Genomic DNA, 25,376 nt, shown 5'->3' with positions numbered 1-25,376 from the left:
GTGTATATATATATATATATATATATATATATATATATATATATACACACACACTTTTTTGGTATATTTATGTATATATTTTTTTCTTCTAACAATCATGGTAATACTAACCAGGGATCGCAATGTCTTCAGCGCAAATATAGCCATTTTATTTACTATCCAAAACCACCAGTGAACCTACACGAGTCTTCTGAGTTTATATGTTGATGTAAAATAGTGATAAATCTTTAAATGGGGTGGGGGCTATTCTGCCTTTCAGTGCCCTGCGTGTACCTCTCTGTGCTGAATGGGTTTAAAAATATATATGTTTTAGGCCCAAAATGTAGGTTAAATAATGGAAAATCAGAAAAATAAGTTTTTTGGAGGCATTATTATGGCTTTCAACACCATGAATGTACCCCTCTGTCATTAATGTATTTTAAAAATTAATATTTCGGACCAAAATCTTGTGAAAACTATCGTAAAACAGTGTTTCAGACATCAGGCAGTGAATTCATAACCATTTCATGTAGTAACTTTCAGTGAGGGAGCTTTTAGAGGTGGACGTCTGGTTCCTATCACCACCACTGTGAACAATTCTGACTCGGTAAGTTTCTCTAGAGCAGAGCGTTTCACACCAAACCACTCTGAATGACTCTGTTTACATTTTAATGACATTAAGAGTGAATTGTGCAGAAATTGGTGGAACTGCCTTCTAACCTTAATTCAGTATTTTTATACTGTCTATTCTGAGTTCTGTTGTTTATCATATTGATTTTTCAACAGGAACTTGCTGTATGCATTAAACGACGTTAAGCGCTCTGTGCTCGTATTCTCTAATGTTTTTCTTCCTGTTCTTTCATCTACCCAGGGTTTGTCGCAGCCACCTCACTGTTCACATTTGTGGTTCTGATCGTCACCATCATAATCTGCCTCTCTCATGTCGTGTTTGGGCATTTTAAGTACTTGAGCGCGCACAATTACAAGGTGAGATTCTGCAAATATTATTGCTTGGATTAAATGAATGGCCTGTTTTCCCACATCTCTCTGAGAATTTGTGCTTCTCTGCCTGCTTTATAGATTGACACCCAAGACGTGGACGGTGTAGAGAACGGTCAGCCGCCAGGCATTTCACCACCTGCCAAATCTGCCGTGAGTTTCTTTGGCAAAGTTCCTTATTGTGTTGTGACAGTGCAGTACATTTTGACACAAACTCCTCACACACACTGTCACACTGAGTGTGTTTACATGCACTTAATAATCTAATAACTGCAGAAAATCAGATTTTGTCAGTAATCTGATCAACGCATTTACATGCACTTGAGCAATCAGATATTGGGGAAACTCCAGGTCTACATGAGTCAGACAGTAATCAGATTCCTGCTTTGCAACCAGCCAGTAAACTCACAGAAGACGACGTGACTTGAAAAACTCAAACTTCACACCACAGATTTTTTTAAACATCGCTCGACTTTAAAGAATTAACGTACATCATCTAGAACTGGGTTTCTCAACCTGTGGGCTGCGGACCACCAGTGGGCCATGAAGCACCCTGTAGTGGTCTGCAGGCCTGAACTCGGGGGAGGCAGTAGTTCTCAGGGGGCCGGTAGCAACGTATAAATGAAAACACCACAGTCACAGGCTAGTTAAACGTCATCAGTCTGAGACAGCGCAGCCGCCGGCGCGCAGAGCAGACAGTCAGAGATTGGAAGGTTTCTCAGGGTGTTTCTCCTACCTTGTTAGGTGCGGACCGATCTTTTCTTTGGTTTGCTCCGTTTTGATGTGTGTCAACACTCCACCCGTATTCGGGTCTGCATCATACAGCTGCAACGGTCTGGCAGAACCTGCGGGTCTCGATATGCTTTGAACTGAACCCTGCTCATTTTGTAATTAAATGAAGGAATTCGTTAACAGAGCTGCTTAAACGGGGGTGTTCAAACATGAGTACAACTGTAGAGCTTCTCTGAACTGATGCAGCTGTAACAGATTTTGTTTCTCTAATGATTTGCAAAGATGGACTTGCTGTTGAAGTGTTGAAAGTTGTGCAGCTCCTGTTCTCATTTTTAAAAAGTTTGAAGTGATTTTTCAGAAAAAATTAACCCAATTGTAGTCAATGGTACAGGACATTTTTCTTCTGGAGTTTCTTTCTTTAGTTTTGACCTAGTGCTGTGAGGATAATGGAACAAAAAAATGTACAAACATACATTGCATAGTTAGAAATAGCAGTAGTGCCCCTGAATTTTGTTTATATTGTTGATTTTCATAGATATTTTCAGCAGTGCCAGAAAGTCTGTGGTATATCACTTAGCTCTTATTTTCTTATTTACTTATTTATTTATTTACAATTATAGTTAAAATTAAATTAATTTAAATTAAAGATAGATTTAAGATTAAATTAAAAATTAAATTTTAAACTAAATTTTTAACTATGATTAATTAATTTAGATTTATTTTGAAATTATTTTTCTGATTTATTTATTCTTATTTATTTCCTTATCATTTCACTTATTAAAGTCTATTATAGATCACTTAGCATTTATTTATTTATTTATTTTATTTTAAATTATGGTTAAAATTAAATTAATTTAACTTAAAGATTGATTTAAGATTAAATTTAAAATTTAATTTATTTGAAACTAAATTTTTAACTTTGAAAATGAATAAATTAAAATACATTTTTATATTATTATTTTTCTGTTGTATTTATTCTTATTTATTTCCTTATTTGTTCACTTATTCACACTTATTTTCTTCCCAGCAGAAGTACATCGCTCAGGTCCTCCAGGAGCAGACCTCAGAGGAGATGGGCTCGGGCAGCGGCGAGGACGACGGTCAGGGATCCTCGCAGGACGAGGAGATCCTCGGCCCGGGCTCGACCGTCAACGAGGCAGATTTCCAGTCGGGGGAGGACAGCCTCATCGACAACGAGGTGCACCACTGACCCCTCCAGGAGCGCCGCATGCGCTGCGCCCAGTGAATAAAGCTAGCCAGACTATATAGCAAACCAAACAGACCATGCAGAGTTGAAGCTGTGCTCCAGGACCCTTGTGCTAACCTCACAAACCCGGATACGTTCCTTCCATCGGGCCTGGAGGGCAGCTAGAAAACACTAACAGACCTGACCATTTTGTTTCTTACTTGACATGGAAAAAAGGCCACTCACGCTGTCGCGCACTAACCGAAAACACGAGACTAACCTTCACCAGGGAACCTTGCTTCACTACTGAGTCACGATCGCCCACACTAATCATCCTGCTGGGAGCCACAGGGACGAAGACGGGGGGTCTCTTGCGCTTCATTACTCCGCATTAATGCACTCGACGGTTTTTCTTTTTTGCTTTGAGAGGAAGGAGTCATGCGATCCTTTTGATTGTCGGTTGTTCATTATTTATGCATTGAACTCTTATGCATTAGTCCTGCTGTCTGAAACAGCCGAAGGGTTTTTAATCAGTAGTATCTGTAGTATAATGGGCTCGGAAACAAACACTGTCGTCTCTCTTTAAAGACGGAAGTTGGGGGTTCACTCGAAACACTCCGAAATGATATTTGGAAATGCATGGGTAGGTTTTTTTCTTCTCTGCAAACTCTGTTATTCCTGACGTTTGATGAACTGCTTCTCTGTGGCTTCGGCTGTAACCGAACTTAAATGCTAACTTAAATGGGCAAGCACCAAGTTCTTCTTTCATACAGTACATGAAGCTGAGCCACTAAACAACTGACAACTCTCCTACACTTACACACCAGTCTCACCGAACTGCACAGCGCCACATCTACATCTGTATATCTACAGATATAGATATATTTATCTGGCAGGCTGCAGAGACGCACTTTCAGTGGGATTATTCAGTATATTGTACCGACAGGACTGCATACAGAGTACGTGGTGGGGCTTTTCTCACCTCATATACAGATATACCTTCATACCTGATTGTAACGTGATGTTAGTTCTTGAAGTTGATGGACGTTCTCAAAGACAGACTGTACGTTTGTCAGTTCCTTGCACGTTCTAGCATGAGATTTGGGTATTTGACTTCATTTTGTTTGTTTTTTTTTTTAAATGAGGATACCTTTTTGTTATTCTGTTGCAGAAGCATGATTTCTTCATGAACTTCCTGTTTTTCTTTTGCATATTAAGTAATCAGAACCCCTCCTTTCTCGGAATCTGTCATGAAGTTAACGGCTGAAAATCAGGCCGGTTATTTAGATCCAGATATTATTCAGTAACTACATGGACTTCGGTGCAAACCGCCGGAGTTATTGTGAAGCTATAGAAACGTGGACATTGAGGGGGTTAAAATAATGTTGGAATCTAAACCTGATTAATAACTGGACAATGTTTCCCATAAATGGTTGAGTAAGCAAAGCTAATTTAAAGTCAGCGAAACGTGCAGAACTGAGATACGTCTGTATCGTTGTGGACTACAGATAAACGACCATGAAAAGAGTAGCGAAAGAACAGTTAAGTGTCTGTGATAGCAATAAACAGACCATTGACCACTTTTTGTAAATCGTAATAACGGTTAGTACTACTGTATTCGTTTTCCCCTTAATTAGAACTGACCGGTTAGTAAATCATTTGGCATCACTTTATTTGTAGGGTGGTGTTCATAGGGCTTCATGACACCTACATAAGCTCATCATGATGGCTGACATGAACATACTGACACATTTATTAACTGACAGGTGTCGTCTGTTATTTAATTAAACGCTGCTTTTGTCAGAGTCGACATAACAGTTGTGTCAGGTGAGCTCGATTTGTTCAGACTCTGGGTTGATTCGTGACATTTTTGGGTGAAATGCACAAGCATGTTATAACAGCTGACTTTGTAGCTTGGTGTATGTCGCCGTACCACAGAACATGCTCACTTTCGTCTGTCATATGACCCCCATGAAGGCTGCGTTCACATTACAAGCCTCGTTGCTCAATTCCGATTTTTTTACTCAGATCTGTTCTTTCTAACCTGATTGTTCATTACTGTGAACGAACCTGTGAACCTGTGCGCACATCCAACTGGGGGAGAGCGACAGCAAAAAAATCATGACATTTAAAGACGTTTTTTCACGAAAAACACAAAAAGTATTTAAAAGCTGCCATCAAAACTCTGGTTACAATGACTTTTACTCATCATTTCACATACTGTACTGCTCTGAATCCAAATAAACAGGACTAATTAGACTTTTTAACAAAACTTTAAGTACTGACGATATCCATGAAATGCTCGGACAAGCATATTCTCAGAAAAACAAAATCAAAAAGTGTTGTCATATTGCCCGCCTCAGTTTCGTTCTGACCGGTCTCATTAAGGTCCCATGGCCGTGAATAAGATTTGGATCCGATCCACATGAAAGTGGCTCATATCGGGCTGGATTCACAAAACTGTCTTAAGAAAGAAAATCTACTTAAATGTGTTTTTTCTTCACTTCATTCTTAAGAAAAAAGTTACGAGAAATTGTTATTCTTCCAATAACTTCTTAAGAGTCCTCTTGTTTTCGTTTCTTAACTGTTTTCTTAAGAATAATTCTAAGAACGATTGGTATTCTTGAAAATATTGCGTTCTTAAAGGTTGAGTTGACGAGGTGAGCATCTCAGTTTATCTCTGCGCTGCCTCTGCTGCTCATCCTCGTCCGTCACCCCACAGTTAGCATATTTTCCAAGGAGGCTTTTTTCCCTGTTGGCTGTTTCTTCCACCATCAGCTGTAGATCTTGGTTGACTACATTTTTTTCAACACTTGGTTTGATGTTTCCCCCCCATTTTGCTCCTCTGAGTGGACTAAGCTAAATAACGGAAATAACAGTTAATACAAAAATGAACTTTGCATCGTTTATGGTAGATGGTAAAATGCAACATAGCTGACGTAAGAAAAAAGATTTTCTAAAGAAAATAAGATTATCTTGAGAGAATATTTGAGAACTTTTGTGTTTTTTTGTTTGTTTTTTTTTGAGAATTGCATTTAAAAACATTCTTATGAACTTCTTAGTGTTTGTCTTAAGAACCTTCGCAAGTTTTTTCTGAATTTCGGCCCCTGATCTGTCGCATTAAGGCAGAAAAATGGATTTGGGCCTTTTCAGGCTGGTAATGTGAACGTGGTGTCATGACAGTCTAATATCAGGCATAAAGGGTTACCATTCATAAGGCTACACGACACCTACATAAACTTACCATGACAACTGACATAACCCTACATAATTGTTTATAGATGCTTATTCCTACCAGCATCGTTCGCTATAAAAGTTACATTTCCCAGTTGTGATCACAGCTAGCTAAAGTAGCCTTTATGACAGGTGATGCCTGTTGGAATAAGCTTTTATAAACATTTATGTAGGGTTATGTCAGTTGTCATGCCGAGCTTATCACTGCTATTGGAACAAAACCTCTCCAAATCTCCAAAAAGGTAACTTTACAGGATGAGGAAAAACGTCTTAACCTTTAATGGAAGTCAATGGAGAAGTGCTCTTTTTTGTAATTTTGGACCATTTCTGTTGGTCCGTTCATCTTGAAATTTTGAAAAAAAGGGCTACCTTTTTCAAATGATGTCAAAAAATGGGAAACGGAAGATAAAAGGTTTTGTCCCAACAGCAACGTTATGTAGGTGTCATGTAGCCTTATGAACACACCCTACAGTAAAGTGTTACTGAACATAAATATCACCTGACACTGATGTTATGTCAACTTGACATCAAAGCTGGCTCCTATTGGAACAAGTGTTTATGAAGGTTTATGTAGGTTTATGTATAAGCATTATGTAGCCTTATGAACACTGCCCTACAGTGAAGTGTTACCAGATGTTGTAGTTGTCATTGTATTCTAATTGTTTACAGTAATTACAGTGCAATGTCTGGACTGCTATTTTCTGCCACTAATGTCTTGTAGCTGCGGTCAGTAGCGTGCGAGCCTATGACTAGACGACAGGAGGCGACGCGGTTAAAAGCTTTTTGCAATGACACTTTATTTTAACGTATTTTAAACTATGTAAATTCGCTAATCTTTCATTTCCGAATGGTAATAACCCTCGTGATCATGTTTTTTGCTGCCGTACAGACTCGGGACGCTGTGCGCCGATTCCCTCATCAGTTCAATAGAGTCCTGCAGGACTTCGGTATCACTGTCTCGCTAAGGAGAGTTAGACACTGTAAGTGGCGAATGTAGGAATGCTTTGTAAATCAGGGCAGAGATACACGGTCCAGAGATACGATGCGGAGGCGGTGCTTTAAGTGCACATCTCCGTAGGCTGTTTCTGTTTGTTTAAAAGTCTTTTATTTATTTCATTTGTCTGCAGTTCTTCATGGGATGGCACAGTTGCTGCTTACACATTGTTTTTGCCTAAAAAAAGGAGCTGTTTGAACTGTTTAATGTGTAAATACTCACTACACTGATCTCATGAGGACTAAACTGTGTTATTTAAGTACATCAAGCTCAAACTGTAAACATGTACACTCAACCAAGGTATGTTTCTTTTCCTGCAACACTAAACGATCCATTTCGGTCCTTCTCACAGCTGTGGAATGATAACAGTGCTACTCTGTGTTAAACGTTTTTGTATCTCGACTTTCCCTGCCTCTGGAAAAGACTTTTTGTATAATGTCGTCCTCCGAATCTTCCATTCCTTTGAACAATAAAATTAGCATTTACTGCTGAAATCTGGAGTTGGCCCTTGAGATTCTTTGAGCACTGCTCTATTTGTTGAAAGTGTTGGTTTACTGGACTAAAGTAGCCTCGTATTTCAGTGAAGAATACGCTTAGGCTGAAACTCAGTGTTGCTTATGGTCAAATTTGTCATTTTTACCCCCTCAGTTTCATCTTTGGAGTATCTGTACAATCAAACTCATAACATTATGGCATAACGTTCTTGTTTCTACGCTCATTGTCCAGTTTATCAGCTCCACTTACTATATAGGTGCACTTTGTAGTTCTACAGTTACAGACTGTAGTCCATCTGTTTCTCTGATACTTTGTTAGCCCCCTTTTACCCTGTTCTTCAGTGGTCAGGACCCCCATGGACCCTCACAGAGCAGGTACTATTTGGGTGGTGGATCATTCTCAGCACTGCAGTAACACTGATGTGGTGGTGTTGTGTTAGTGTGTGTTGTGCTGGTCTGAGTGGATCAGACACAGCAGTGCTGCTGGAGTTTTTAAACACTGTGTCCACTCACTGTCCACTCTATTAGACACTCCTACCTTGTTGGTCCACCTTGTAGATGTAAAGTCAGAGATGATAGCTCATCTGCTGCTGCACAGTTTGTGTCGGTCATCCTCTAGTCCTTCATCAGTGGTCACAGGACGCTGCCCACAGACGCTGTTGGCTGGATATTTTTGGTTGGTGGACTATTCTCAGTCCAGCTGTGACACTGAGGTGTTTAAAAACTCCAGCAGCACTGCTGCGTCTGATCCACTCAGACCAGCGCAACACACACTAACACACCACCACCACGTCAGTGTTACTGCAGTGCTGAGAATGATCCACCACCCAAATAGTACCTGCTCTGTGAGGGTCCGTGGGGGTCCTGACCACTGAAGAACAGGGTAAAAGTATCAGAGAAACAGATGGACTACAGTCTGTAACTGTAGAACTACAAAGTGCACCTATATAGTAAGTGGAGCTGATAAACTGGACAATAAGCGTAGAAACGAGGAGGTGGTCATTTCTGTTTTTTTTTGACAGTCTCATGGGGGAGTCTTGTGATTTGCTTCCAGGAACAGAGACAAGAGGAACAGTCCTGTCCTCTGTAGCTGCGCTGCTCGGCCACTAGCGGTCGCTGTTGCGGCTCTTCGGGCGGGCGGTGGAGGGATGTCGCCCAGCACTTAAAACACGGCGACGTGGAAAGTTTGATCTGAGCGCTTCAAGTTCTCAGCCGCAGCTTTTAGTCCAGATTTTCAACCCATTCGACTAATCTTTAAACTTGGAGATGGTTCTGTAGCTCGACTGAGCCCGTATATTCAGCCTACAGAGTGTGACACCCAGAACCTGCAGAACCGAGCTACAGTAACCACGTACAGTGAAAGTAATGGACGGAGCGGTGGCGGTTATTTTAATTTCTCTCTCGATGTTCGTGGGATGTTTTCTGCTCGGACTCATTCCGGTGCTCTTCAACTTCTCCCAGGTAAGAAACTCGATTATAATCACATTATGGTCCAAAAACTCCTCTTTAACCTCTCACTGCGGGCCGGCTTTGATGACCACTGGTTAACTTGGAGAAATCTAACGGTTCCGGCCGCAGTAAATTCCTTACAGCCAGCAAAATCTGCGTTTAGTTTATGGAAGAAAAAGATAATTTAGTTATAAGAAACTGAAACCCAACTACAGCCTCTAACGCTGCCTGCTGACTAGTTTGGGCAGTTTGTGCAGAGCAAAGGTCTGGCTTAGTCACGTAGCGTCTGTTTGTTTGGTTCCCTCACCCGCCAGTAGGGCTAGGAGTCGACTCCAGAAAGAATCGATTCCCGGCATTCGGGAAGCGGGAGTCGACTCTTCAGCTTCAGACTCGATTCCGCACAGTACGACTTTCCACGCCACGGACGGACAGTCCGGCTGTATTTTACTGTCGATAAAGTGGAAAACAACATAGTAGTGTAAGATTCATAACAAAAATCGCTTAAAATCAAACATAATTCTCAGCGTCAAAAATATACACACCTGAATGCGTGTTCAGAGGAGATCAGATGCAGTTTAGCCCGCTTTAGTTAGCCAAGTTAGTAACTTAGTTTAGTTCATTTAGATTTCCGTGCTAAGGTCAATTATAACCGATATCGGTGACATTATCTATGCCTTTGCTCTGGAACCGAGATTAAATTGTGGAATCGGTTCCTGGAATCGACTCCCGTCACTAGGGATTCGGAATCGAATTTCTGGACTCGGAACAGCACAGTCTTCCAAAACTGTGCTCACTTAAAATATGGTTCTTCAAGGTAAAGACAGTGGTTCTATATACAACCATGAACACTCGAAGAACCATTTGCATGCTTAAATGGTTCTTTGCATTGATAAATTGTTTTTTGAGATGGAGAGTGTGTTGTATGTGGTTCTGTGTAGAACCTTTTTGAAAATGGTAGCACCAAAAAGGGTGTCTGCTATTGTTACTGTGTCAGTTATGTATACAATAGAAGAGCGCTTTTTGGCACTATATAGAGATATTTTTAAAAATAACCATATACAATATATTTTCCATCAATCTTAAGAACCATTTCAGCAGGCAAATGTTTCTTTGAGTGTTCATGATTCTATATAGAACCATTGCCTTTACTAAAGAACCCGTGAAAAAACATTTTTTAAGGTTGTAGCACAGAAGACATGTGGTGATGTTTTAAAAAGTGAATTACGAATTAGAAGATAAAATAGAGCAATATTTTATATTTATATATATATATATATATATATATATATATATATAATATATATATATATAATATATAATCTCGCTGCTGTCGAAAGAAAACCTTGTAAAAAAATAAAATAAAGTAAAAGTAAAGCTTTTTCCTTCTGCTGTAAAGTTATCATTTTGGAGATACGAGGTTTTCTTCCAACAAAAGTGGTGGTGATAGGAACCAGGGGTCGCCATGACTACAACACAAATATAGACATTTTATTTACTATCCAGAACCACCAGTGAACCTACACGAGTCTTCTGAGTTTATATGGAATGTTGATGATGGAAAATAGTGGAAAATCTGAAATAATAAGTTTTCTTTGGGGACTATTTTGCCTCACAGCGCCCTGCATGTATCCCTCCACCATGAATGGAGTTTAAGTTCTCAAAACTATCCTAAAACAGTGTCTCAGTCATCAGGCAGTGAATTCATAACCATTTCATGTAGGAACTTTCAGTGAGGGAGCTTTTAGAGGTGGACGTCTGGTTCCTATCACCACCACTGTGAACAGTTCTGACTCTGTAAGTTTCATCTAGAACAGAGCGTTTCACACCAAACCACTCTGAACCTCTAAACTGTTTAATCGTGCAGAAAAATATGGTGCAGTTCTTTAAATGCTAAAATGTTTTTAAAATTCTGCTCCACAGCAGAAGCTGCAGTTTGTGAGCGTGCTGGGGGCGGGGCTTCTGTGTGGCACCGCCCTCGCCATCATCATCCCAGAGGGAGTGGAGTTGGTGGAGGAGTCATGGAGAGGTAAGAAAGACTGCTGGCATCTCTATTCAGCTCCCAACTACTTCCCGTCTGTCCTTCCTGTATTACAGTGTTTCAGAGGAGATGGCTTTTCTGGCAGAGCCACCACAGTAGTGCGGTGAGAGATTCGCTGGACTTGGACGCCGTTCTGTTATTCGGCCTTTGTGCTTCCTCAGTTTTCCGTATTAACGTTACATCCTGTGGGAGGCTTCATCAGCCGCTCTCATATAGCCGAACTCTACAGCCTTTCAGCTTAATGCAGTTAACGCTGTTCACTGGTCCAAATGACAGAAGTCTGTTCACAGCTGTAAATGCTGCATCATACAGAGTCAGAATCACCTTATTTCACCAAGTAAGTTATACATACAAGGAATCAGTGAGTCACATACGACATGTAACACACTGAACAGACCAGACAAACACAGACTGTTAACAAGTGTTTATCTAAAGGAAAAATACAATAAAATACTATAAATAGAGTCAATAATAAAGAGCCATGTGAAAGGAGATAAAGAAATATGTGAAAATATCTGAGAAGGTCTGGCTGCAGACATGCACTCTCAGCCTGACATGCACTGCCAGCCTACTGATGACGTCAGTGCTGCTCTGCCACCACAGTGTTTTGTTGGTTTTATTGTTGGAGGAAAAACAGTGAAATGCGAACTGCTGAGCAACAAGAGTTACACTGAACACATATTAATGTTGTCATATTGATAATAAAGTTAATTAAATCTGGAAACTTTCACAGTAAAACCATGACGGTAAGACATGAATGTCGACTTTACTCGCAGAAAAAAAACAAACAGGCTACCAAAACTCATGAAAGCCATGCTGAAGACGATTAGAACCATTTAGGAATGAAACCTGATGGTTTTGCTTCCTAACGGGAATTGGCTTGATGGTTGCCGTGAGAGACCTTTACGACAAATGTATGTGGAATCAGTCAAAATACCTGATTAAATGATCTGAATCCTTTACACTGTGATATCAACCCATCAGGAAAACAGAAAACCAATAATGACTACTGGACACCACCAGGAACCAACAGACACTGTTAATGGGTTCTATGACTTTTTTCAACAAGGAGGCGTATTAAATGTAACTCTCTAGCTGCATTATGGACCAAAAATTGATGAAGTGATGATGTCGCTAAGCAGCAGCAGCCAAAAGTTCCTGTGCCGTTGGGCGGCTTCTGCCACCGTGGCAGAGAGTGCATGTGCACGTGACGTCACTGGGGCTGAGAGTGCATCTGTCTGAGAGTGCAGGTCTGCAGCCAGACTCTGTTGGAATATCTGTACATGTCAGGGCTGAACGATTTGGGGAAAATATCTAATTGCGATTTAAATTTCGATTATTTTCTATAAATTGAGGTTCAGACCTGTTTTTTTAACCAGAATATCCACTTTTTCTGGCTTGAGGTTGGATCCATTAATGTAGTGCTTCAGAAAGCCAGTAAGTTGTGGTTGTGATGTCACAACAGATGGAGGTTTGGTTGCCTCTGATTGGTCCAATTCTGCAGGCAGTATATAACTCTGTGTTATTAGGTTAAATTTACTCTCTTGAAAACTTTAAATGTTTTTGATATTGTGGGCCATAAAAAAAATGTAAAAAAAAATTACAGCTTATGCGATTTGGAAATCGCATTTTCTTAAATTGCAATTTCAATAAAAAAATGATTAATCTTTCAGCCCTAGTATATGTACGTTTGCCGTATATTCCATGTAGAGCAGGGGTCTCCAATGTCCGGCCCCGGGGCCAAAAGCAACCCATGGACCAATTTTAATTGGCTTCTGTTTTAGAGTGCGTTATAAATGTCCCTCCAGCCAGTATGCTGCAGTTCTTCCCTTCACCTGATGGTGGCAGCAGTGCTGTGAAAGTGTAGTGTAATGCGTCGCCAGAGAACGTGTAGGGAGGAGAATTGCCCACTCTGTAACGTCTTCCCAGTTTCTCAAACACTAGAGGGCGCTACCGAGCGAGTCCAAAATGAATGGAGCATTTGAGTGAAATTATAGTTTATAAATACTAAAACATTTTTAATAACTAAAGACTAATACATTCCTGTCTGGAGCAGCATAAAACATTTTAACACTGCTGTTATACTTTTAAGAGCTTTTAAACTCGAGTTATAGGAGATTAAAATGGCACCTCATGTACGTTCATGACGTCTGTGAGCGCTCCGCTCACCAACCAATCAGCACTCAGTAGCAGTAATGCCAACCAATCAGCACTCAGTAGCAGTAATGCCAACCAATCAGCTCTCAGTAGCAGTAATGCTAACCAATCAGCACTCAGTAGCAGTAATGCCAACCAATCAGCACTCAGTAGCAGTAATGCTAACCAATCAGCACTCAGTAGCAGTAATGCCAACCAATCAGCTCTCAGTAGCAGTAATGCTAACCAATCAGCTCTCAGTAGCAGTAATGCTAACCAATCAGCACTCAGTAGCAGTAATGTTAGCGTCCTGCTGCCCAAAACCCGTTTGCTGTATAAAAAGGAAACATACAGGTGAGTTTTCTTTGCTGTTTTACTGAAATCCATCCTTCTACTGTCTAAAACTAAAGGAAAGTTCTGGTTCAGTGATTAGAAACTATTTTAACTCTTCGTTTTTAGCCGTTGAGCTCCATTCACTCCCATTCATTGAGGACTTGCTCGCGGTGCCCTCTGCTGTTCAGCAGTCCTGTTTTTGATATAACGGGGGAAATAGGAAGCGGCCAGACTCCTCATAAACCGGCTCTGGGTAACTGCAGTAATGAAGTTAGCTAGAGCTCAGGAGCCTTTCTCCTCCGACTGACCTGCAGCTTCATTTACTGACTTTCTTCCTTCCTTTTTTTTCTTTTTCTTTTGTTCTTTCTTTCCTTTTCTTTCTTTCTTTCTTTCTCTTTTTTCTTTTTGTTTTTTTTCTTTCTTCTTTCTTTTGTTCTTTCTTTCTTTCTTATTTTCTTTCTGTCTTTTTTCTGTTTGTTCTTTCTTTTTTCTGTTTCTTTGTTTGTTTGTTTCTTTCTTTCTTTCTTTCTTCAGTCCAGACCGCAGCCATAAAGCTCAAACTAACACTGAGAACCAGAGATTTTGATGGAAATTTGAATAGTTTTTCATCGAGAGCCGCAAAAAAAGAGCCTCATATTTGAAATACTGTAATAAATTTAATGTCAACAGACGCGACACAAACATTTCCATTAACATGACAGTAAATATTCAGGAGAGGAACTGAAGCAGCTGCAGCTCCTCGAGTCTCACGGCACCGACTTCTTATCAGAGCAGATTCAGCAGTTTAGTGAATATTAACCCTTTAAATTCAAACGGATATTTATGGCGTTTAATCTGCTCTTCTTGTTCAGTAAAGTGATTTCTGAATGTGGTCGCTGCATTTATTTGATATGTAGAACATTATCTAACAAAACCAAACGATTTGTAGATTTTTGTTTAGTTTGTTTCACAAATTATATGTTTAAAGAAGTAAACACTTCAATGGGAATATTAATAATTAATACATCAGACGTGTTTTATTTGTTACTCTTAAACAGTTTATTATAAGCGCTTACTGATCCAGATTGTTCTTAGCAGCCCAGCATCGTTTATACAGCGATAGGAAACAGGCAGCTCACAGAAAGCTCTGATTCTGTTTGCTGATATTTTGAAAACTTAATATTTTGAAGCATTTGTGAATTTATATTTCAGCCCTCAGGTATTTTGACACGGCCCTCTTCAAAGACGGTTTGGGCACCCCTGACGTAGAGGATGTGTTAACCTGTTTCCAATGAGGAAGGAGGGGAGGGGGGTGGGGGGGGGGTTGCATGTGTTTGTGCCTGAAGCTAATTCCTCCTGCTTCTTCTTCTTCTGCCTCCCACAGATTCGCTCTGCTCTGCTGTCACAGCCAGGCTGAACAGCACAGACTCCAACTCGACCCTGGAGCCGTCTGCGGCGAAAGGCCTGCGTCCACACGTCTTCATAGGAGCGTCCCTCGTGCTGGGCTTCACTCTGATGTTTGTGGTCGACCAGATTGCCAGCTACTGTTCTGCACAAGGTGAAGGGCAGCTGCGTTATCCAATCACAGTTAGGAGTCGGGTTCTCTCTCTCGGAGAACTGTGTTGGTTCTGTTTATTGTGATCAATACGTTATTAAACATAACAGATCAGAAGAGCCGCGTTCACAAAGCCCAACATAAACACAAGGACTCACTCAGAACACAGAGGTACAGTCACTGTTACCCACCAATAACAGTGATTTAATGATGATGGTGCTGATGGTCAGAGTTACAGTCGAATACGAGGAGAAGACAAACGTTAATAAAGGAAGATCTTTCTTTCATTCTTTTGTTCTTTCTTTCATTCTTTCTTTTGTTCTTTCTTTCCTTCTTTCTTTCTTTTTTTCATTCTTTCTTTTGTTCTTTCTTTCCTTCTTTCTTTCTTTCTTTCCTTCTTTCTTTTGTTCTTTCTTTCCTTCTTTCTTTCAATTGTTCTTTTTTCTTTCATTCTTTCTTTTGTTCTTTCTTTCTTTTGTTCTTTCTTTGCTTTTCTTTTTGTTCCTTCTTTCCTTCTTTCTTTCACTTGTTCTTTTTTCTTACTTTCATTCTTTCTTTTGTTCTTTCTTTCAGTCGTTCTGTTTTCTTTCTTTCTTTCTTTCTTTCCTTCGTTTGTTCTTTTGTTCGTTACTGCTTTCATTTGTCTTTCTTTTATTCTTTCTTTCTTTCTCAGTATTTCAAGAGGATATAATTGTTCTTATTTTAGTCTTATTTATCGGTTTAGCCGCTGTACCTTCCAGAAGACTAATGTCCCGAAAATAACAGGTCATACAGTCAGGAAAACCCTGGACACGTCTGGGAATGAAGAAATTTGGTTTTCCAGGCCCGGAAACGTCATGGAAAATAATAATTGCTGGAAAAATCATGGAATTTCTGAGACTTTTCCACCAATGTTCATTCTTTCTTTCTGTCTTTCATTTGTTCGTTTGTTCATTTTTTGTTTCGTTCGTTCTTTCATTCTTTTGTTCGTTCTTTCTTTTGTTTTATTCTTGGCCTGAAAATTTCATTTTATGTCATGGAGAAGTCACGGAATTACACTTTTTAGAAAGTTTACAAACTCTGAAATAAGAAAGCCAAACAGGATGCGCAGGAACAGAGGGTCAAACTGTACTTTCAAAATTGTCTTTTTAGCTGCTGAGAGGCTTTTTTGATGAGTAGAAAACAATTCTGCAGAGTCATCAAGTAAAAGGAAAGACTGTAGATCTTTGTGTACAGATTTTCCCAAAATATTAGAACATCTTGAACACAGGACCAGAACACATCCACAATAGGACACACCCAAGACATATGTCGACAACAAAACCTCATATCTCCAAAATGGTAACTTTACAGGAGAAGGAAAAAACATACTGTACTTTTAATGGAAGTCAGTGGACTTTTTTCTATGTCATTGTGGGTCATTTCTTTTGATCCATTCTTCAGGAAATGTACATGCATTGTGTATATATATATATATATATATATATATATATATATATATGCATATTCCATATACATAAGTGACAATACAGCTTTATCTGAATTTATAGAACTGTGTTTATTCTTGCTTTCTGTTTTGCTACACAGTAATGCAGCTGCGCTTTATTACAGTGACTCAGAGTCAGTCGACCTTCAGGTCAAGTTAATGTTTTCTCTGCTGTAGTGCATCATCAGCTGACTGTCAGCCCTCCTCAGGCTCCTCTAGGACTTATCCATGTAATTTATAATTGCAGTCGCTCATTGACAGAAATTCCTTACAGTCTAATAAAGAAAGTCCACACTGTTGGACTATTGCAGTCGCCTCCTGTTTGGACTTCTAGATAAATCAGGTGTGTCAAACTGGGGACCTTCCGGGCCAAAGTGCTGCAGAGATCAGCGTTTATCCTCATCTAACACTCTGAGTTCAGTTCATTAAGGCCTTGTTAATTAGCTGATGAGCTGAATCAGGTGTGTTTGATGATGCAGTGAGCTGACGTCTGCAGTGTTTTGGAGCCTGACACACGTGAGAGAACTTAATAGCCTACAGTACGTACAAAATGCAATCAGTGAGATGTAATCAGAGAGATTCAGAGTGGTTTGGTGTGAAATGGTTCAGATGTCTTTACAGTGGTGGTGATAGGAACCAGGGGTCGCCATGACTACAACACAAATATAGACATTTTATTTACTATCCAAAACCACCAGTGAACCTACACGAGTCTTCTGAGTTTATATGGAATGTTGATGATGGAAAATAGTGGAAAATCTGAAATAATATGTTTTTTTGGGGGACTACTTTGCCTCACAGCGCCCTGCATGTATCCCTCCACCATGAATACACTTTTAAAAATATGTTTTATATTACCATTTCACCATTTCATGTAGTAACTTTCAGTGAGGGAGCTTTTAGAGGTGGACGTCTGGTTCCTATCACCACCACTGTGAACAGTTCTGAATAGAGTGTTTTACACCAAACCACTCTGAATGACTCTGTTTACAACCAGAAATTTTGAAAAATCAGTGGCATTCCCCTGCAAATGTCACCCTCAGAATCATCTATTTCATAATTATTTCTGTGTATCAAAATATGATAGACAGCGTAACTGCTGGGCTTCATTCTGTTTCTGTGTTTCTCCTCGTTTAGTCTCGCGACCGAGCCTATACAACGGCAGCGGCATCACAGCCACGCTGGGTCTCATCATCCATGCTGCAGGTACGGTTTACAGCTTATGCATTCCCTCTGTTACACTTCACAGCACACAGCGCGCTTCCTGCGGCGATTAGACACAATAAAGATTGCGCTGCAGGTCTCTGAGTCCAGCCTGGACACGGACAGTGGGTTTGCTTTTCAGTGCCGTCTGCCGTGCTGCGTCTGTTCAAGAACTCTTCGGTCTGTATTCCAACAAAGAGAGCAGACAGATGGAGATAAGCGCTGTCTGAAAATCTCCCACCAGCCACGACTCGCTCTGTCTGCAGCCTGTACTCTATTCTGCTCCTCTTTTATCACCAGCAGGTATTAAATTCCCGCTTTTTTGTGCTTTCTGGGTCAAAAGGAAGTATTACTGGGAATAATATTCATCATCATAAAAAACACACCCTTATTCAAAGTTACAGAGAAAAGAGCCACAATACCCACAACTCTCGCTTCTGTCCTGTTAAAGGATCATTTGATCAGATTTAAAATGAAGATACTGGAACACAAATTCATTTCTAAAGGTATCAGACAGTGAAGAGCATCAGACAGGATTCTGGATATTTTCATAAAATTTTTTAATTAGATTTGATAAATACATTTATTTTTGTACACTACATTTCACCATACATTTTAAAATAAATGTATTTTAAACTATATTTGGTTAATATGGATAATATTCTGAAATATATTTCAAATATATAAAAATATATGTCCATATATTTTTTCCTTATGGGCTGCGACGACCAAACAAGCCATGATTTCAGCAGAACCGGTGAATCAGCTTCAGAAAAGCTCGAGAGTGTCTTATTTACATATCATTTGCAATCGGCACCCACCAGTCTGCCCTCATTTACATTTAATTTAAATGAAACATTACGAATGCATGCGGATGTTTTTACTTTAAGCGTAGATTTTAAAGTTCTGCTGCTTTTTAAGGCCCTAAATGATCTTAAAGCTCCTGACCGTCGGTCTGTTTATGATCTCAGATCTGCAGAATCGGACCTTCTGAACTCCTTCAGTAAAACACAGAAAACGTGGAGAGACTCTTTCAGTTATTCCACTTCTAAACTGTGGAGCTCAGTTCAGCTTTTATTAGACAGTCGAGCTCAGAGCTCACTTTTAATAAACATCTGAAAACGCAGCTCTTTAACTCAGAGCTTCAGTAAAACTCTGGTCTGTATCTCTTTAATCTGATCTTTCGTTGTCTTATGATTTTAATTTAATACTTACAGTTTCTTCTGTTACTGTTAATCTTTATCTGCTGTCTGTAAACCACTTTGAGCTGCCACCAGCATGAAAAGAGCTCTATAAATAAAGATTATTAATATTAACAGTGAGCCAATGAAACAAAAGTGTTCAGCAGGGTCATGACCCAGTGGTTGTGCTTATAGGTGCCCCCCCTACTGGCCAGATGCTAAATAGCTTTACAGTGTAAGAATTACAACAATTTAAAAGAATGAAATGTGATTCTGTGGTGTGATTTTTTTCATAAAACACTGACCACTTGAGTAATAATATACTGTACACCAATCAGGCATAACATTATGACATTATAGGTGCACTTTGTAGTTCTACAGTTACAGACTGTAGTCCATCTGTTTCTCTGATACTTTGTTAGCCCCCTTTTACCCTGTTCTTCAGTGGTCAGGACCCCCATGGACCCTCACAGAGCAGGTACTATTTTTGTGGCGGGTCATTCTCAGCATTTCAGTGACACTGATGTGGTGGTGGTGTGTTAGTGTGTGTTGTGCTGGTCTGAGTGGATCAGACACAGCAGTGCTGCTGGAGTTTTTAAACACTGTGTCCACTCACTGTCCACTCTATTAGACACTCCTACCTCAGACTGCCAGTTAGGTGGATGGTTGTGATGTCACACATACAGAACATGGGCATTTTGTTGCTTCTGATTGGTCTAAGTCACCTACAGGCAGCTTACAAGTTCTGTGTTATTAGTTTAATTTTAATCAATTTAAAACTTGTTAATAATATATTATATAACATTGTTAATAATGTATTATATAATAAAAATTGCAACTCAAGTGATTTGAAAATTGCACTCTTTCAAATTGTGTTTTCCATATAAAACTAATTAATCTTTAAGCTCTTATATAAAGCAAGAATCTTTACATGGAATATATAGTTGCAGCATTTGTTTATATCAGTGTGCACATAAACAATAGTACATCCACTTCAGTACAAGGACTGCTGTGCTCACAGTCATTAGTATTATCATTGTTATTTTCTATTTTTTATTGTTATTGCTGATATTATTGATGTTATTGACGATAGTTTTGATTTGACATTTGGTGTGAAACGCTCTGTTCTAGATAAACTTACCAAATCAGAGTTGTTCACAGTGGTGGTGATAGGAACCAGACGTCCACCTCTAAAAGCTCCCTCACAGAAAGTTACTACATGAAATGGTTATGAATTCACTGCCTGATGACTGAGACACTGTTTTATGATCGTTTTGAGAAGCTTTTGGGCTTAAAATGTGATTTTACCATCATCATCATTCCATATAAACTCAGAAGACTTGTGTAGGTTCACTGGTGGTTCTGGATAGTAAATAAAATGTCTATATTTGTGTTGTAGTCATGGCGACCCCTGGTTCCCATCACCACCACTGTAAAGACTTCTGAACCATTTCACACCAAACCACTCTGAATCTCTCTGTTTACATCCCAAACACTCAATTATGCAGAGATTTTGAAAAATCGGTGGAGTTCCCCTTTAACTCTCCTGTTACCTTCGGGGTGGATTTGACCCCATTCAGTGTTTAACATCCCTGAATAATTGATTGACATGTTTTTTGCTTCATATTTAACAACTTTCCTAATGATACGGCGGAGGGGAGATCATAATTCCCACCAGAATTTTAATATTTGATAAATATTGAGGTTTATATTGCTGGGGTCAAATTAATCTCAAGGATAGAAGATGTCCGTAAATTTGAGGATAACAGGAGGGGTAAGATTCTTTTGAAGGAACAGTTTCATAACAATTTGTAAAAAATAATTTATGAAATGTTTTCTTTGTGTCTGGTTAATACTGGTTTACAGTATTGTCTGTGTAAAGTTCTCTCTGGTGTAATTTTATGAGAAGAAAACAACAAAACTACTTAATTTGCATTTTGCATGTTGAAATCTGGACTCCTACACCAACCCGACTGTAATTAGGGTTGCAAGTGACAAACAGTATTCCTTTTACAGCGTTACAGACAGTACAGTTCACTTTAGACGTCTCTTGTGGAGGTTCAGTGGGAGTGAAAGCCTGTTTTCAGTGAACTGAGTCATGTCTCTCATTCCTGTGTGTCTGCTGTGTATCTGTCTCCCTGTAGCTGACGGCGTCGCTCTTGGTGCAGCTGTGGCTTCTTCTCAAGTGTCAGTTCAGGTTATTGTGTTCTTCGCTGTGATTTTGCACAAGGTAAGACATCCCACTGGCTGGGAAAGCACCGCTCTTCTAACAGAACCTTGTGCTTCCTAAATACAACCCCAAAAAAGTTGGGACGCTGTGCAAAATGTTAATAAAAACAAAATGCAATGATGTGCAAATCATTTAAACCCTGTATTAATTAAATGTTTTCCCGTTCTTGTTTGATACAGGATTTGAGCTGCTTATCAGTTCAGGGTCTTCTTTGTCATATTTTTCATTTTATAATGCACCAAATGTTTTCAGTGGTGACAGATCTGGACTGCAGGCAGGTCAGTTTAGCACCTGGACTCTTTTAATACGGAGCAATGCTGCTGTAATACATGCAGAATGTGGTTTGACATCGTCTTGCTGAAATAATCAAGGCCTTCCCTGAAAAAGACGTCGTCTGGATGGCAGCATATGTTGCCAAAACCTGTATATATTGTTCATCCTTAATGGTGCCTTCACAGATGAGCACGTCACCCACGCATGTCCCCCTATACCATCATGAATTCTGGCTTTTGAACTGTGCACTGATAACAAGCTGAGTGGTCTTCAGCCCGGAGGACACAGTGTCCATGATTTCCAAAAAGAATTTCAAATGTTGATTCATCAGATCACAGGACACTTTTCCACTTCAGCTCAGTCCATTTTAAATGAGCTCAGGCCCAGAGAAGGTGGCAGCGTTTCTGGATCCTGTTTATATTTGGTTTCTTCTTTGCGTTTTAGAGTTTTAACTTGCATTTGTGGATGCAGTGATGAACTGTTTTCACAGACAGTGTTTTTCAGAAGTGTTTCTGAGCCCATGCAGTGATTTCCACTACAGAATCATGTCTGTTTTTAATGCAGTGCTGCCTGAGGGCCCAAAGATCACGGCCAGCATATACTGTTTTTTGGGTTTGAATGATTTGCACATCATAGCATTTTGTTTTTATTTACATTTTGCACAGCGTCCCAACTTTTTGTAAATGGGGTTGTAGTATGTAGGCAGCTGGTCTTTTCAAAGACTAAAAAAATGGATAAACAAAAATGGAGTTGCTGGGTGTTTCTTATGACGGGGCCAGAAAAGTTTTCTGGCACAGAAATCTGCTTTGTATGAAAGTCTGATCTCTCTCTCTCCGTGTCGTCAGGCTCCGGCTGCGTTCGGTCTCGTCTCCTTCCTCTTGCACGCCGGCTTGGAGAAGAGCACAATTCAGAAGCATTTACTGGCTTTCTCGGCTGCAGCTCCACTGCTGGCTGTTAGCACCTACTTCATCCTGATCATGGTAAGGAGACCCAGACAGCACTGCAAACGTTTCTCAGCTGCATCCGCCACTAACACAAACTGAGTAGCAGCACCGTTTTTGGGTCTATATTTGGTTCTTTAATCTGAAGAACATTTCACCGTGCAAAGAGCCCTTTAAGCATGCAAATGGTTCTATATTGAACTCATTGTTCTAAATAGAACCATACAATGTTTGTCCTCCTGCAGACCGGTGGGTCACCACAGCACCGCCTCAGCGCTACAGGGATTGGCATGCTGGTCTCCGCTGGAACGTTCCTCTATGTGGCTACTGTGCATGTACTACCTGAGGTTAACAGCAGGGGGCAGCAGAGGACCACCCATTTCCACCACCATGCAGGCTCAGGGCCCTACCAGCAGGGGGCGTTGGGTGTTCTGGAAAGCATCACCCTGATCACCGGAGCTGCTCTGCCTGTCCTTCTGGCTCTCGGGCTGCCTGACGACTGACCGACCCTCACAGACTGTTACGCTGCCAAAGATGATTTCTGGAACAGAACTGTAAACACATTTTAAGCTTTATGGCTATTTATGATTCATCATTCGTTTTTGTTTACGATTAACGAGACTTCCCAGTCCTCAAACGGCACCACAGTCAGCAATGATTCTGTATTTTCATTTATCAAACTTTGTTTTTAAACAATTCATCCCCTTGGAATTATAAGGTTCTGTCTAAGGTTCTGAGCAGTTTTGAGATACTGAGCTTCAAAGATTCTGTATTCCGGATAGCAGAACTGATCTGTGAAGACGTCCCTTCATATCAAAATCCTGTCAAATCTGTAAATGAGTTTTGGAACAGCTGAAATGCAGGTAGAACTTTCTAACCCTAGAACTCACTTTCTAAGGTTCCATCTGACAGAACATGAAAAGAAGCAACGATTTTCAAGGAACGTAATTTTAATTATCATAAGTGTTGTAACAGAGCGTCTATCAGAAAGTTCAATTTAATGCTTTCTATGACATTTTTATGGCATTTCTTTTTATTATTTATTTATTTTTTATCACATTTGTTTCTTGTTTTAGTCTTTTAATCTTTTTCTTATTCAAAAAAGCGCTGCAGATTATCGCAGCGGTCAGAACAAAACCTCGTATCTCAATTTTTGTCATTTTTCATTTTCTGACCTGATTAAAAAATACCTGTCGTCCTTTATATTGTGTGTAAATTTTATGATAGGTGGACCAAAGGAAACAACGCAAAACGATGTAGAAAAATGTCTGGTTCCATTGACTTACATTCAAAGTGAATTATGTTTTTTCTTTCTGAAAAATGACGTAGAAAAATGTCTTATTTTGGGAGAAAGAAGAAAAAGAAAAGATGGATGAATGAAAATGTTTATGTTGTAATTAAAACCCCATCAATTCAAATGTTTACTATTTAATGACCTTTAAGCCTTAATATTTATAAAATTTAAGACAGTAAGAGTTTTTAATGAGCTGTAAGACGACAGGCAGAGTTTCAGCAACGTTTTCGTGTTTCATAAAGTTTTACAAACTTTTCCCGCAGTCACTGAGCAAAGCGGCAACATGACAAAGAAGCAGAACCTGATTGGTCCTCTTGTGTATATTCAAAGAGCTGATTGGCTCGCAGAGTCCAAAAATGCATAAAACTTAAAAAAAGACCTCACATAATGTGAAGAAGTCACACAATAAGAAAATGTGAAAAACTCAATTTTGACAAAAATGTCAGAACCTTCTAATTCCAAGGGGGTGATATATTATTACATATGTGTGAGCCATAATGTTCAAGTTTAAATGCAGATATTAAAGCCATATGCAGTATGCAATATTCCCTGCAGGACAGTAATAGCACATAGCTGTTTATCATTTCAGCACGGTGGCGCAGTGGGTAGCGCTGTCGCCTCACAGCAAGAATGGCCTGGGTTCGATTCCCGGCCGGGTGACCAGGGTCGTTTCTGTGTGGAGTTTGCCTGTTCTCCCCGTGTCTGTGTGGGTTTCCTCCGGGTACTCCGGTTTCCTCCCACAGTCCAAAGACATGCAGTCAGGCTAATTGGACATGCTAAATTGCCCCTAGGTGTGACTGTGTATGTCTGTCCGTCTGCCCTGCGATGGACTGGCGACCTGTCCAGGGTGTATCCTGCCTTCCGCCCAATGACAGCTGGGATAGGCTCCAGCACCCCACCGCGACCCAGAAGGATAAGCGGTTTAGATGATGTATATATGTATGTATGTATGTTTATCATTTCAGACCTCACAGATCAAATTCACTCACATATTTCAAACAAGTGAATAAAAAGTCATTCTGTGTGGCTCAGTCTACAATCACAATCCTGCATATATTAAAGGATTTCAGAAGTAAAGATGAGGAGGGTTCACCACTCTGTGAAAGACTGCCTGATCAAATAGAGCAAGAATTCAAAAATAATGTTTCTCAACGTAAAACAACAAAGAACTTTTGCTTTTCATCATCTACAATATCATTAACAGATTCAGAGGATCTGGAGAAATCTCTGTATGTAAGGGACGAGGCCAAAAACCAGTATATGCTGGCCGTGATCTTTGGGCCCTCAGACAGCACTGCATTAAAAACAGACATGATTCTGTAGTGGAAATCACTGCATGGGCTCAGAAACACTTCTGAAAAACACTGTCTGTGAAAACAGTTCATCACTGCATCCACAAATGCAAGTTAAACCTCTAAAACGCAAAGAAGAAACCAAATATAAACAGGATCCAGAAATGCTGCCACCTTCTCTGGGCCTGAGCTCATTTAAAGTGGACTGAGGTGAAGTGGAAAAGTGTCCTGTGGTCCAACGAATCAACATTTGAAATTCTTTTTGGAAATCATAGACACTGTGTCCTCCGGGCTAAAGACCACTCAGCTTATCAGTGCACAGTTCAAAAGCCAGTATTCATGATGGTATAGGGGGGCATTAGTGCACATGGAATGGGTGATATGCTCAT

At 39.9% G+C, this 25,376-nt stretch overlaps 2 protein-coding genes across 3 annotated transcripts in view; both read left to right on the top strand.

Annotated features, from left to right (window-relative positions):
* The window catches only part of tmem63ba (transmembrane protein 63Ba), a 72,071-nt gene extending 64,449 nt beyond the window's left edge, over window positions 1-7,622 (top strand). For both annotated transcript variants that reach the window (XM_036573640.1, XM_036573639.1), the window contains 3 exons: window positions 851-966; window positions 1,060-1,131; window positions 2,741-7,622. In XM_036573640.1, the coding sequence (XP_036429533.1) occupies window positions 851-966; window positions 1,060-1,131; window positions 2,741-2,920 (368 nt within the window). In that variant the 3' untranslated portion in view covers window positions 2,921-7,622. The remainder of the gene's footprint in view (window positions 1-850; window positions 967-1,059; window positions 1,132-2,740) is intronic.
* Window positions 7,623-8,725: 1,103 nt separating this feature from the next.
* LOC118810101 (zinc transporter ZIP9) lies at window positions 8,726-24,735 on the top strand. The gene is made up of 7 exons (XM_036573638.1): window positions 8,726-9,079; window positions 10,988-11,093; window positions 14,938-15,111; window positions 17,711-17,779; window positions 21,102-21,187; window positions 22,306-22,440; window positions 22,647-24,735. Exons 1-7 carry the CDS (start codon window positions 8,984-8,986, stop codon window positions 22,902-22,904), a joined length of 924 nt encoding a protein of 307 aa, XP_036429531.1. The 5' UTR covers window positions 8,726-8,983; the 3' UTR covers window positions 22,905-24,735.
* The last annotated feature ends 641 nt before the right edge of the window (window positions 24,736-25,376 follow it).

This window comes from Colossoma macropomum, unplaced genomic scaffold (genome assembly GCF_904425465.1).
Source record: "Colossoma macropomum unplaced genomic scaffold, Colossoma_macropomum, whole genome shotgun sequence".
Classification (NCBI taxonomy): domain Eukaryota; kingdom Metazoa; phylum Chordata; class Actinopteri; order Characiformes; family Serrasalmidae; genus Colossoma; species Colossoma macropomum.
The sequence above is the reverse complement of the archived record's forward strand: the minus strand, read 5'-3'. Positions and strand labels throughout refer to the sequence as shown.